The sequence below is a fragment of the Erithacus rubecula genome, assembly GCF_903797595.1.
Source record: "Erithacus rubecula genome assembly, chromosome: 2".
NCBI lineage: Eukaryota > Metazoa > Chordata > Aves > Passeriformes > Muscicapidae > Erithacus > Erithacus rubecula.
Genome location: NC_136685.1, coordinates 6,701,534 through 6,715,791, shown reverse-complemented (window position 1 = coordinate 6,715,791; position 14,258 = coordinate 6,701,534). Strand labels below are relative to the sequence as shown.

General features: G+C 43.6%; 2 protein-coding genes across 3 annotated transcripts in view; one reads left to right on the top strand and one right to left on the bottom strand.

Moving 5' to 3' along the window:
* FKBP1B (FKBP prolyl isomerase 1B) overlaps positions 1-6,087 on the top strand; it is a 44,673-nt gene extending 38,586 nt beyond the window's left edge. For both annotated transcript variants that reach the window (XM_079299340.1, XM_079299339.1), the window contains 2 exons: positions 2,642-2,754; positions 5,383-6,087. In XM_079299340.1, the coding sequence (XP_079155466.1) occupies positions 2,642-2,754; positions 5,383-5,511 (242 nt within the window). In that variant the 3' untranslated portion in view covers positions 5,512-6,087. The remainder of the gene's footprint in view (positions 1-2,641; positions 2,755-5,382) is intronic.
* A 3,957-nt stretch (positions 6,088-10,044) lies between these two features.
* SF3B6 (splicing factor 3b subunit 6) lies at positions 10,045-14,258 on the bottom strand. The gene is made up of 4 exons (XM_079298063.1): positions 14,107-14,258; positions 13,740-13,858; positions 11,721-11,859; positions 10,045-11,221 (listed from the first exon to the last, which is right to left on the bottom strand). Exons 1-4 carry the CDS (start codon positions 14,134-14,136, stop codon positions 11,132-11,134), a joined length of 378 nt encoding a protein of 125 aa, XP_079154189.1. The 5' UTR covers positions 14,137-14,258; the 3' UTR covers positions 10,045-11,131.

Genomic DNA, 14,258 nt, shown 5'->3' with positions numbered 1-14,258 from the left:
CTTTGAACATGCAAACTGTAATGACAGTACTAAGGTTTAATATTAAAACTATTAAATATTGGGATTCTATAATAGTCTCCTTCCATTTCATAAAATCATAAGGTTTTATGATGTGTTTAAAAATAAAAGTGCTCTGAGGAAAGACTGTCACTTAAATTTAAGATCAAATACTTCAAAAAGGATTATATGATTTGCCTGAGTTCCTCTGAGCTGCTTCTCCCTGCCTGCCCTCCCCCATTACAGGCTGAATTTCTATATTGCAAATGAATCCACCCTAGTCTGTAGCTGGAAAACCTTGTTCAGGAGCTGCTGTGGCTCCTCAGCCTGCCTGGAGGGGTTTGTGGATATTGCTGAGCTGATACATTATATAAGTGAATTTCCCCCTGTATTGGTGAGGCCACTGCTTGAGTTCTAAGTCCAATTCTGGCCCCTCAGTTCAGGAGGGACATTGAGGGGCTGGAGTGAGTCCAGAGAGGTGGACTCCATACAGAGCTGGGGAAGGGTCTGCAGGGTAACTCCTATGAGGAGTGGCTGAGGGAATGGCAGTGTTTATCCTGGAGAAGAGGAGGCTCATCACTCTACAACTCCCTGACAGGAGGGTGTGACACATGGGGTCAGGCTCTGCTCCAGGGAACAGTGACAGGACAAGAGGAGATGGCCTCAAACTGTGCCAGGAGAGGTTTAGGTTGGACATTAGGAGGAATTTCTTCAAGAAGGGGTCATTAGACATTGAAATGAGCTGCCCAGGAGGTGGTGGAGTCACCTGGGTGTGTCACTCAGTTGGACAAGGTGTCATTGAGTCATAGGTTGGACTGGATGATCTCAGAGATCTTGTCCAAGCTCATTGATTCTGTGATTCTGTGTACTCCCATCAGAGCACACATACAACATTTCATTGTTTTACTGTGAAAAACTAAAGGATTATGTCAGGCACAAGTGGTAATGGTTATGGTATGGTAAATGGTACTGCCCTTATGGGCAGGTTATTCCATAGTTTTCTTTCTGAGGCCTTGGGTGCATGCATAGGTGTGTCTGAAAGGCCAACTTGGACAAAGGTTGGACTTGGCTAATTTGCCTTAATATGGCATTTGGTTTTAATATTGATGTAAAAGATCTGGACAGAGAACCTCACTGGAATAATCAAGCACTGTGTGCTCATATCTGCAAGTCTAGAACTCCATTACCACTGATTTAACTACTGATGAATTTGGGGACATCTATGTCTGAGCTGTTGTTTGGACTTCCCTTTATTCATTGCACAGAAATAGGCACTGCTGGGATGTGATTCATTATGCCCTAATGTACATCCTTAGATCTGACTAGATGAGTTGCTCCCTGAAAGTTCATATTTCTCTGATTTGATTATCTGTTTTCTCTGAATAATTAGCTCAGAAGTAGCTGGCTACATCTTAGAAACCTAAAAGTTGGTAAAATGAATCCTACTTTTTTAGTCTGCTTTTCATTTTGGCACATCTCTTCATATTTACCTTTGATTCATAGTACAGGCTTTTTAAGCAAGCAAAATATGCCTCTTTTTTATTGGACAGTAAGTGATGGTTTTCACTGAAAAATAAAATTTGTGCACCAAGCTGATCTGTTAATATAACTGCTTTAATGGAAAGAAACTAGTAAGACTGTATCTTGGTACTGGATCTTAAAGACACTTTTTTCTCAGCATTTTCTTTCAAAGCTAGACTTGTTAATGTTCTTTGCAACCAGAGTCTTTCTCAGGTTAATGAACTTCTCTTTGTACAACCCCTTGCATAGGAGAGTCATGGTGTATGCCCACAACACTGGCTCTACAGCACAACAAATAAAGGATTGATTCCATATATAAATATCAACCCAACCTTGCAATATTCAGAGTAAAGCATTTTAAGTACCAGGTTCTTCTAAATTGAAAACTACCATAATTCTCCAGAATTTGAAAAGAGAAGGATAGCTAATCATGTAGTGCTCTGTGGAGGTTTGTCCATTTGCTGAGGAATCTGGGCATGTGTTCAAAACCCATGGGCTGAAACAGTGCCCACCCAAAGGAACGTGTTCTGTGACTGTCTCTCGTGGCTGGGTTGAAATGTGAAGAACCAGGATGGTAGAACATTTATATAAATACCTTGGCTGGTTTTATATTTGTGATTGCAGTCTCTTCTTTCTATATGAGGAGCAGACACATGCAGTTGTCACACTGTGTACAGGTTTCACACACAAGGTGAGATGATCCCATTTGTGTGGCACACGTTATTGGGGGCAGCCCTGGATCAGGCACCTGTTTTGGGATTCTCTCCTCTGCTGCTTCCCACTTGCTCCTTGCCTGCTTTTATCCACTTAGGCAGGGAGCTCCACTGTGCAACCAACATCTCCTCTGTATGTCTGTGCAATGTTTGATGCAATATGGGTTGTAACCTATTACATTGAGAATAATAAAAATATTTTCCATTTTAGAGCCTAAATTACAGGAAGACAAAGGTAACAATATGGTACCACTGCAGTTATCTCTCCTGCCCTTTAAATGAGGCTTCAAAGTGAAAATGGAAATGAGCAACTGAAATGACCAAGACATTAATTTTTCACTCCTTCCTTCTCCTCCAGCACTTAAATTTAGATGTAGCTCAGACTGAAACTGTGTGTCTTGTTTTGGCAGGAATGCTACAAAATGGAAAGAAGTTTGATTCCTCCAGAGACAGAAACAAGCCTTTCAGGTTCAAGATTGGCAGGCAAGAAGTCATTAAAGGATTTGAAGAAGGTGTTACACAGGTACTAATACATTGTTCTGGCTGAAGGGTGTGTGAGCTCAGCAATGTCCAGGGCAGTGGTGACAGGACCAGGTGGAAATCACAGTGTAGGATATGGAGTGTTTTTGTGAAAGCATGGTATTTCCTGTAGTTTCCATCCATCCATCCATCCATCCATCCATCCATCCATCCATCCATCCATCCATCCATCCATCCATCCATTCATCCATCCATCCATCCATGGCTATCTCCTGCTCATGAGCCTTTCCCTATGGTATGCATTTGGGAGGGGAGAGCTGGTCACTTCCCCAGGTGTGTATAAGCCCTGTCCCTCTCCCTTAGGCAGCTCCACAAACAGACAGCAGTGGCCTCTAAAATGTTGAGGTGGCAGCTTTTTATGGAGTGATCTTACTCAACTACTCCATAAAAGCCCAATCTGCCCTTTTTGATGACATCCATGACCCAGCTACAGATTCTGACCCTGACTGAATAAAGTACCAAACTGCACGATTACATTTTTATGACTTCAGGCTCCCAGCTACAAAACATTCACTGACCAACCCTATGCTGAGACAGAAAACTGCTCTCCATTTATTACAGTGTGAGTACCAGCACAGTAAAAGCCCCACAGTGCAATTCACTGCCAGGTCTTGCTTTTTGTGCACTGCTGTGAGGGCCCATACACATGAGGAGTGTGATCAGGCTGCTCAAGAGCATGAGTGAATGGGATCAGGGTGCAAATTCCTCCTGACTTCCCATTTCAGAATCCAAGAGCTCAGTGTAGGAGGCAAGTGCTCAAATACTCTTATAGGAACAACTTTAATAGGAACAACTCCTTATGCTTAAATAGAGAGAAGGGAAGAATGCAAAATGAGAAACAATCCACTGAGGAATGATGCAACCATGCTTTTCTAGACAGGTGGAAGAGACAAGGGTTTCCAGCCCTATGGAGAAAGCAGTGCAAGCATTCCCTTCTCTCCAGCCATAGAAGTCCATTTGAGGAATCCTAGACTGTAAAAAATACCATCTTCCACTGAAGGATTTGAGTTGGACTGTTTATTATTTGCTTTGCAGAAAGACCTAAGAGAGCTCAGGACTGCAGAGCTGTAGGAACCAGAGGCCAGTGCAGATAAAGCAGCATCAACAAGCACTGTGTGAATCAGTTCATCCCTTCCCTGACCACTCTCTCTCCCCGACTCTGTCCCCTGGAAAATGAGTGGCCGAGAGCCATTCCAGAAACCCAGCCACACGCTGCCCTCCTGCTCCTCCTAGTGGATCCCTGACACAAGTCAAGCTCGTGGCTGTCTCCTTCCACCCCAGGGTGTGAGGGATTTGGAAACTGTGCTGGTCAGAGTCTCTTGGAACAAGGCAGTTCCCTGTGTCCAGCACACAGATTTCACAGACCTTGGTATAATGGTTGTCAGATGTCAGCAGGGTCTGCATTTCTCTGCTCTGCTTCTTACAGTTCAAGCTTCCCTCATCCCTAAAACCCCAGGCATCACCTACCAGCTGCCTGGTTTGCAGGGACACATCCAAGCACTGGACAGCCAGCTCCAGGCAAGATCTCTGTGGGGACCAGGGGAGGTCATTGGCTTGGACATCCTCAGCCCCATTCCATGAGTGCTCCTTGAATGTGGGAAGGTCATATCCACATTCTCCTTCTACCTGGAGTAATTGACTCTCTAGCTTTGGTATATTTTATAGAACCTGAAATATTTAACATGAAAAAATTCACAACAGGAGCTATCACATCATCTGTAGTCCAGCGATGTGCCCGATCTTGGGAGAGAGGTCTGAGGTAAAATCACTGCTTCAAATTAGGGGATGTTTCTTGTGAAACAAGAAATGTTTCATATTAGCCAGTGAATATTCCAACACCAGTGTATGGTGCATGAACAGCAGTTAGAAAATGTTCCAAAATGCTGAGTTAGAAGATAACTCCAGATCTAGGTGAGCAGTACCCTTCAAAACCAGCCTGGAGTGAGGGAAATCAGCATTCCTGCCCATCCCAAGGGCAAGGGCTCTCTGCCTGGATATGCAGCATAAGGGAGATATCGACCCTGAGGCTTGGACTGAGTTTAGGTAAATAAGTGCTGAACCTGGCTATGTTGGGCACTGATCTCTCATGAACAGAGAGCTATGAGGGCTTGTTCTCTAGTGCTACTGATGGTGTTCCTTGTACCCTGTGCTCTGCAGAAGGAACTCAGACCTCCTGCAGCCTGCCCCAGTGTAGGCAAAATGGACCAAACATGGTGTTAAAAAGACTTTGTGTCACTTCCAGGATGGTTCTGGCAGTTTAAATAACTGCTGTGAGAGGCCAAAGCAGTGAGGAGATCCATGCTCATGTCTGAGCTGGTTTTAGCAGCTTCAGCTTGAAGCAAAACCCTTTGGATTCAGGATCATAGAGTGGCTTGTGTTGGAAGGGACCTTAAAGATCTTCTCCTTCCAAGCCCCAGACTCAACAATCTTAAAGGTCTTTTCCAAACTAAACAATTCTATGAATCTGATTATCCCAACACTCCTTAATTCTATAAATCTTCCAGGTAATGCTTTTTTTGTTTGTTTGTTTTCCTCCTAATCTTGTTGGGTTTTTTTTTTTTTTTTTTTTTTTTTTTTTTGTCTTCTTCTTTCTCCGACATCCAAAACCCAGATGAGCTTAGGACAAAGAGCAAAGTTGACCTGCACACCTGAGATGGCCTATGGAGCCACAGGCCACCCTGGGGTCATACCTCCCAATGCCACACTCCTCTTTGACGTGGAGCTTCTCAGGTTAGAGTGAACCTCCCCGGGGGAGTTGCTGGAGACATCTGTTAATACCCATCCGTTCCTTCACGCCTTGCCAGCGGCGGGAGGAATCTTCACTGGAATCCCAACCTTCCCTGCTCAAGCTGTCCTGTCAGTAGCACCTGACTCTTGGTTTCCTATGCCTTCTTTTTCTTTTATAAATCTGTGGTGTCTGTATTTGCCTTTCATTAGAAGCTTTGCTCTGAGGAAAAATGTCTCCCGGTGTAACATTTCCGAGTTGTACATTTTATTTCATTTGCATGTACGAAGAATTCACGGTGATGACTGAAAATATATATAAATATAAATATATATATATATATATTCCTTATTGAAAAAACCACTGCCTTACTGTACACTTAAACCAAGAAAAAATAAAAACCACAAAAGGTGCTCAAAAAAATAAATCCAATGTACGCCTTGTACATGAAGGGCATTAGCCAAACAGAGTTACCTGCGCTGCCACTTTTCTCAACTTGTACGTTCTGCTTGCTGCTGTTTTAAAAATACTGTCTCATTTAAGAATTATAAGTATATATATAAAACAATAAAATCTTGATACTTTACCGTCTCTCATCCTGTTTTTCTCCTCTGGCTACTGGGATGCTCTTTGCTGTACAAGTTCTTCAATCATCAACCCATTTTTCTTTAATTATTCCTCTTACATGAAATATGTGTAGCTCCATGTGATGCTTCTATTAGTGATGGCCTAGTGGAAGATCTCTGTGGGACCAGAGCTACCAGGGACATGCAAGTAAGGGGTGCTGGGACAGTTTTCCTGACTTTCCATTTCCCCTGCCTCTCTGGCCCCTCAACTCTGGCCAAAATTTGGTTGCTGAAGAGATGGAAAGTGCTGCTTGTCAAAGACATGCAGTACTGGTCTAATTATGTGCCTTTACAACAGTAAAACTTGTGTAGTATTTTCTGCTGGAGCTGAGCAAGGCTAGAAGAGACCAGGATTATGTGCATCCACCTTTCAAAAGAAATCTGAACTGTGGGATCATGTGGCCACTGAATACTCCAGGATTTTTAGGCTGCATAAGCTGCTGCTGTTTACAAAGCCTGAAAACTGACTGTGGGCACTGGATCTCTGGCACTTGACATTTAGCAATATTTATTTCATTTGCTGCTTATATGAATTCATGAAATGCTGGTTTCTCCTCTGGAGACAGGAAGATGTGTTGGTTGTTACTAACCTGGTTAGGGAGCAGGACCTGATTCTCTGTGCTGTTATTTTGCCTTGTCTGATTTCTTTCCATTAGGCTCATTTTTCCTCTTTGCTGTAGAAAACCAGGGCATGCCTGGGTCATGACATTACTTTCATTTAACTTGACTATAAACTACTTGCATGGTTTTCTACTAACAGATGTTTTCATGGTAATATTTCAAACAGTTGTGCTGTTTCTGCATCTGTGTTAGGAGAACACTCCCAGCATGGACTGTCAGACAGCAAAGCTACAGAGATGACCCCAGGTGACACCACCTAGAGTTGGGAGAGGGAATGAGAACAGAGAAATGACTGGTGATCTGGCCAGAAACCATGGCTCATGGTCTTCTCTCTCCAGATGTTCATTTTACCCACAGAGCTGCATTTATTTCAGCTTGTTAATTAATAAAACCATAAATCCCTATCTTACACATTTTTCTACACTGAGTGGAGTACATTTTTTTTCTCACTTTGCTTTCCATAAAGAAATGAAGGGATTTTCAGAACCCTTTTTTTGGTGGAAATCTCAGGTCACTGCAGCAGCTGGGTTACACATCCTCTAATAGTTCTTTTATTTAGGCACATTATTTTCCTGTTAAACATTGGTAATTTGATCTGTCAGGATCTGATGCCCACCAGCTTTCCCAAATGATTTGAAAAGATCCTGCTCTACTTTGCCACTGCCCTGGTCTCTGTTCTGGCCTTCTTTTCATCATGAGTCACAGACTGCACCTCCCAAAGTCTTGGTTAAAGGTGGTGTGGCTCTGTTGTGCCTGTCAAACACAGTTTGATTCAGCACACTGATCTAAGTTGTTCCTATCAATGGACAGTTTAATTGCTTATTAAAAAAAAAAAAAAAAAAAAAGAAAAAGAAAAAGAAAAAGAAAAAAAAAAAGAAAAAAGAAAAAAGCCCGAAGTGAGATAGAATCACAAAATGGTTTGGGTTGGAAGGGACCTTAAAGACAATTTCATTCCAACCTCCTGGCATGACTGGAACATCTTCCATTAAACCAGGTTGTTCAAAGCCCCATCCAGCGTGGCCTCAAACACTCTCAGGGATGGAACATCCACAACCTCTGTGGGTAACCACCACCACCTCTCACAGTAAATAATTTTTTTCATAATCTATGATCTAACCTTGCCTTCTGCTGGTTTGAAGCCATTCCCCCTTGCCCTGTCTCTCCAGGTTCTTGTAAATAGTCTCTGCATCTTTCTGGTCAGCTCAAGAGCTTATCATACTTGATCTTATCACCTCTATCTGCAGAGCTGCCACTGTGCTCTTCCCTTCTGCCCTCCCAGCACAAACCAGCCATTACCCACTCCATAAAATCCTTATTACAGCTGGCTGATGAAGCTGTCCCTGTCTCCTCTCTGCAGAGACCTTGGCTGGAAACAGGGATGATTACATTTTTCATGCCAATTTCATTAAAAAGGAAAAATCTGAAAGGAAAACTTATTGTGCTTTGTGATACTTAAGGAAATTAAGTCTTCAAGGAAATGTAATCTTCAGCTCTTTATTCAACTGTAAATGCGTTAATTTATTTAATTGTATCATCGATCAACACAGTACATAAAATTATTACCCCTATATAATAGATTGGAAAAGATTTACTGTCATTGCCTGTGTAATCAGATATACTCTTGTTACTAATTTCTAAACAGATTCAATGGAAAAAAGTGACCTTCCAGTCTTAATTTCATGCCCTACTTCCTGAAAAATTAAACGGGAAGCGAGCACACACAAAACCAGCAGAGATGCAGAGTGTGAGGCTGGTAACATCTGCTTTATTTGCTGCCCCTCTGCCATTCATGAGCTGAACTCATTTGCCTGTTCTTTGATATTACATTTCAAACAAAATCTTGAGTAGATCTCATCAAAACAGTCCTCTGGGCATTCCATTTCCATTCCCCCTGTCTTGCAGGTACAAATTATTATTTCATTTTTACATGTGCAGGGACATTGAAAGCCCTGAACAGGCACTGATAGAAAACTATGAAATGGAATAATTAATGAAAGATGGCAGCTGAGCTCTCAGAGAAATCAAAAGCTGCTGATCTTGAGGATTCATTGAAGGAATTTTTATTAATCTTATTGCCCTAAAGAATTGCTTTTCATGTATGTTTTTCAAACAACATCAAATCCTCATCAAAACAGACACTGCAGTGCAAGCACCACGGTCTCTGCTATTGACAGAAGCAATGTGGTATTTGCATATGATTTAAAACAAGGCTGGCAGCACACAGCACCATTATTGGCACTCTGGTATTTATTATCAGTGCTCATTACTTACTAGAACCATAAATCCAGCATGGCAACAAGCACCTCCAGCTCCCATTTCAGCAAGGAGCCTTCTCAATGCCCAGCAGCTGGTGCAAATGATTTCAGTTATCCAAGTGTTTGGTACATGGATGTGTACATATATACATATATAGATACATGTATTAATATATATAAAATATACATATGTGGGAGCAGGGAAGTTTATAATCCTTGAAAAGCTGGGATGCTCACATAGAAGCAAATCTCCCAGGAGTAATTAATTAATTTAACCATTTTTAATGCAATCTGGTTCTTACCTGAGAGCACTCTGTGTTACTGTGATGGGCAGGACCTGGAAGCCAGGCTGGCCATGGAGGGAAGGACTGCTCATCTAACGCAGCTTCTGGGCTCCAGGTCTCCCAGTGCCTGTTCCTGAGCTCAGCTGGGGTTACTGCAGCCTGCACGGCTTCTTGCTGCAAAAACAGGGTCAGGTTTAAGGGACAGATGCAGGGATGGAGGATTTGTGCACTAAGCACACACTGAGCAGGCTCTGCCTCAGTGCCTGTGTGCAAGGGAAGGCAGGGCAGATCTGCTCCTCTGGGATGTTCCCGGGTCAGGATGGGACATTAAGCACTCACCCAAAGCTCAGATCACACCTCAGCCATCCTGGCTGCTTATCCCCAGAGCTGGCTTGGAGCTCACTCTTCATGAGCCGTTACTGAACTTTTCTTTGGAGCATCTATTAACTTGCAACAGTTTCTTTGAGGAATGAATAGGACCATTCAGTGCAAAATGATGAGTGTTTAGTTTCTCCCTGGTTCCAGCTAGTAACTGTGAATATTGCTGTGAGCCCCTTCCAGCTGCCAAACGGGTGCACAGCACAGGGCAGCTGCCAGGGATCCCCTCCAGGTGAGATGTGGGCATTGTTCCAACATGTCACACACATGGATGGAGTTATTACATGGATGGGCTACAGCTCCTGCCTGCATCAAACACTCCTGTCTAACAGCACAGGTTACATGCAGGAGCACAGCGTGAAGCCACCCTTGATGAAAAAAAAGCAAAACATGCAGACATTTTATTTTTTTCACCAAATGGACTCAGTGTTGTTCCTGAAGTGACAGATTCCAACAAAAAAAGTAATTGCAGAAAATGGAAGCATTTCTCTATGACAGTACAATGCACTGAAAAACCAAACTGAATTACAAATGCCAGGCAAAGTATATTGTTATCTGCCCTAGTTCTGCACTGGGTGGAAATTGTCTGGTCAGGGAATGGAACATCATATTCATGAAAATGAATCCTTCAAAGGCAGGATACTACTCACATTCACACAACTTCCAGCCAGTTCACAACACAGGCAGAGGTTATTCTTTCCCACTTCCAAAAGATACTGGTTATGTACACTCTGGATCACACTCAACTTTTATACACACGACATGAGTACTGAAAAAAGAGCCAAAAAAATGCAAATTTGTTTTTCCTTCACCAGATGGTACACCTAAAAACGTATGTACAGAAAATGTGTTACAGTTCAACCATGCCAAGTAGAAAACAATCACACCACAGGTACCAAAATGAAAACCTTAATCTACTGTCTCATCTTGGTCATGTGTTCTTCAATTCATAACATAATCCTCAGTCCAAACCTGGGACACAGAATAAAGCCCCCATATGTTTTTTTTCTTGGTAGTGTGAGAGCTGGATTGTTTCACTGCAGCTGATCAGAGCAGGAACCACCACTGGGAACAACGTACTTAGACTGGATCAGCTGGATCCTTTTAAAAGCCCTTCATCTTCTCCAGTTTGTGAAAGAAACTTTGTTACAAACATGGGTTTGGGCTTGATTTGTTCATTCACAGAACCTGCTCATCAGTCACTTCTGGAAAGCTCCTTCTAGGAACAGGTCAGTGCAGCCTTTGCCAGGTCACCCTCAGCACACAGAAGCAATGTCACCTTGGAGAACTTAATCTTAAAGCAGATCTCTGTGTGTTCTACATTTATTTAATCCTAATCTGAAGATAAAAAGACTCATATTGCAGCTAATCAAATTTATAAGAGAAAAAATTACACTTTGTTAAGAATTTCTATGTTTAGGCAAAGAACTCGATGGCAGGGCTTGAAAACAGTCTTCCAAAAAAGATCAGTTTATTTTGGTGGGTCTGTGTTAATTCCATATTTTTCCTTGAGAAGCTTAAGCTGTTCTTCTTTCTTCTTTGTGTCCATCTTTTGGAATGCCTGTAATTAGGAAAATAAAAGATGTAAGAAGACAAAATCAGCCTCCCATCTTACAACAAGTTATTTCTCAGTATCTGCAACCAACATCAGTGTGAATTCCATCACCATTGAACCCAGAGCATTGTTTGATTCTAGTCCTTGGAGAATGTCACAGGGCCCTGGATGACATCAGTGACACAGAGGACATCAAGAACTGGGGACATTTTACCCATAAACATCTCACCTCCTGCTGCAATGTGCTGTGCAATTGCACCCCTCCTGCAGAGTACACTCCCCACAAACATGGTTTTCATACCCTTTGTCCAAAGCTAAATGTTTTGCACACAAATCACCAAAGTAGATATGAAACTCTGACCATGTATCCCAATCACTCCCTCTAACAGTTTGGATCTTATTTCTTAAAAATACTCAAGCAACTGTGTTTGCAAACAGATGCTGGGGTTATTTTTTTTGTGACAGCCCTGTTCAGAGGATACTTCCCCAGCCCAGGTGCACATACCCTGTTTGCATTGTAGTACAGAACCACGAGGTATCTGTTGCACACGTTGAACCCTGACAGGTGGTCACAGGCGTTCTTGGCATCGAAGATGTCCTCATAGACCACGTAGGCTGTTCCTCTGGTCTCAGGGGTATTTCCACTGCACAGCAAACACAGAATCAAGGTCAGATGAAATGAACAAGAAATAGTTTGTTTATTTATTTCACAGTGACTGACTGACACTAGCTGAACTAATGCAACTTCACTAAAAAAAAAAATTTTTTTTTTTTTCTAGGGATTAAATTACATCCTTGCTTTCTACACCAAACAGTTCAGAGTCAGAGACAACAGGAAAATTTGCTGCATTCTGTTCCACAAGGGAACTGCACCTCTCCACAACAACTGGGTTGTTGAAGCTTTTGTCAGGGCTGTCATGTTGTGTCTGGAAATAATTTAAATCTTATTATAGCAATTAACTTTTATTTAATATTACAAGACCTGGCTGCTGTCAGTCAATGGCTGTCTGGATCAGATGTGTCCCTAGGAACAGGGCTCCTGGCACATCACAAAGCAAATTTAAGAGGCAGAACAGCCCTGCTGGTGCAAGCTGAGTGCTGAGGCACAGCCAGCACCCACAGGAGCCCCAGTTCCATGTTCTTCACCTCAGGGATGGGACACATGTGGGCACATAACAACAATGAGCCCAGAGGGGCTGCAGAGTTCACACATCCCAAAGGTCTCAACTAAAAGATGGCAACAGAGACCTCACAGTCAGAACAACTGTCTCTGAGGTGCTTCTGAGAACTCCTGAGGACAACTGGTATCACACATACCCACACTGGGATCTGTGCAGAAGTGAGGAGGAGAGTGGGACAAACACTGCACAGAGCACAAAGCCTTTATCAAGGGGCTTATACATTACATCTTGGTACTGATGATATTGAGATTTCTTGGGAAATTCATGGATTAGTAGCTCTGAACAAACTGCTGGATGCACACACCAGTGGAAACTCCCTGATACATTGTAATTCTGTATCCCATTATAATGCTGTTCCAACCCACATGATTTCAGAAAACTTAAGTACTGGCTCTCTTTTATGCTCATTAGCAAAGAATTCCACCTATTTAGCCTGGCAGTGTTTACATTGACTTCTCCAGTCACATCCACTGCCCTCCCCTGCTCGAGAAGGGTCTGTCTGGTGTCACATCCCAGCATGGCACCAGCAACACGTGTCCCCCTGGTGTCCTTTGCTTAGTGAGGACAGCTCTGTAAAACTCACTTTACACAACTATCAAACAAGTTGCCCAGAGAAGCTGTGGATGCTCCATCCCTGGAAGTGTCCAAGGCCAGGCTGGATGAGGCTCAGAGCACCTGTTCAGGTGGAAAGCTGGAATGAAATGGTTTTTAAGGTCCCTTGCACCACAAACTCACCTATGATGATTAAAGCTCAGGTCCTCAGCATTTGAACTAACCAGGAGAATAACATCAGAGCTGCTGCAGACTTGTACAACCTCCATGCATTTGAGAGCCAAAGGGACAGTCACATCTCTACTCTCCAGACCCAAGCACACTATGGGTACATCTCAACTATGGCCCGAGGACATCCTGTCTCTGGCACTCAGGGGCTGCTGCTGGTATTTTTTTCTAGTGAACAGATCCCAACAGCAACATCATTTCTCCACTAGTTAGTTACTGGATACTGGACACTCATAAAACAGGAAAACTGCTTGTGCTCAGCTTCTGCCTTTCCTATTTTTACCCCAAGTCAGGGTAAAACTTCAGCTGTATTTGAAACTTACTTAAGCAAACAAGTCTCTCATATTTTATGAACTTCCCCAAGTTTATTTCAAAATTAAGCTCATTCTCTGCATCTCCCAGCAGAATAATTTTCTAACAAATTCACGTGTTAAGAGCATAATCACATCCCCCTCTGGCACTCGGGGTGCTGCTCCAGGGCACTGAACCCTTCCAGCTGTGAAACCGAGCTGCCACTGGAACACCTGAAACCCTTCACGGTCCCAAGACACCCAAATACTCACACTCTGATCTGCCGGATGGGCCCGTACTTCCCAAAAATATCGTACATCTCCTCAGCCGTGATTTTATAGGGCAGGTTCCTGATGTACAGGATCCGGTTGACCTCCGGAGGGAGCCGGATCTGATGGGAGAAGGACAGGCGGTGTGTTAGACCCAAGGCACGTACTGCAAACCTTAAACCCAGCAGCCTACGGAATTGGAATCACTGAACCACGGAACAGCTGGGGCGGGAAAGGGCCTTAAATATCACCCAGTTCCACCCCCCTGCCACGTTCCCGTCAGAGCAGCGGGGTGCCTGGAGCGGGACGGAGCTCAGCTCAGCCCAGCCCAGCCCGGCCCGGCAGGGACGGCACCGGGCAGCGCACTCACGTTGGCTCGTTTGGCTGCTTGCATCGCCATGCTGGCGGACGGTGAGGGGGGACCGCGGCCTGGGACGGAAACACGGGCGGGGAAGGAGACTGGAGCGGAGAGAGCGGCGGAAACGGAGCTTGGAGCGGAGAGAGCGGCGGGAGCGGGAGCGA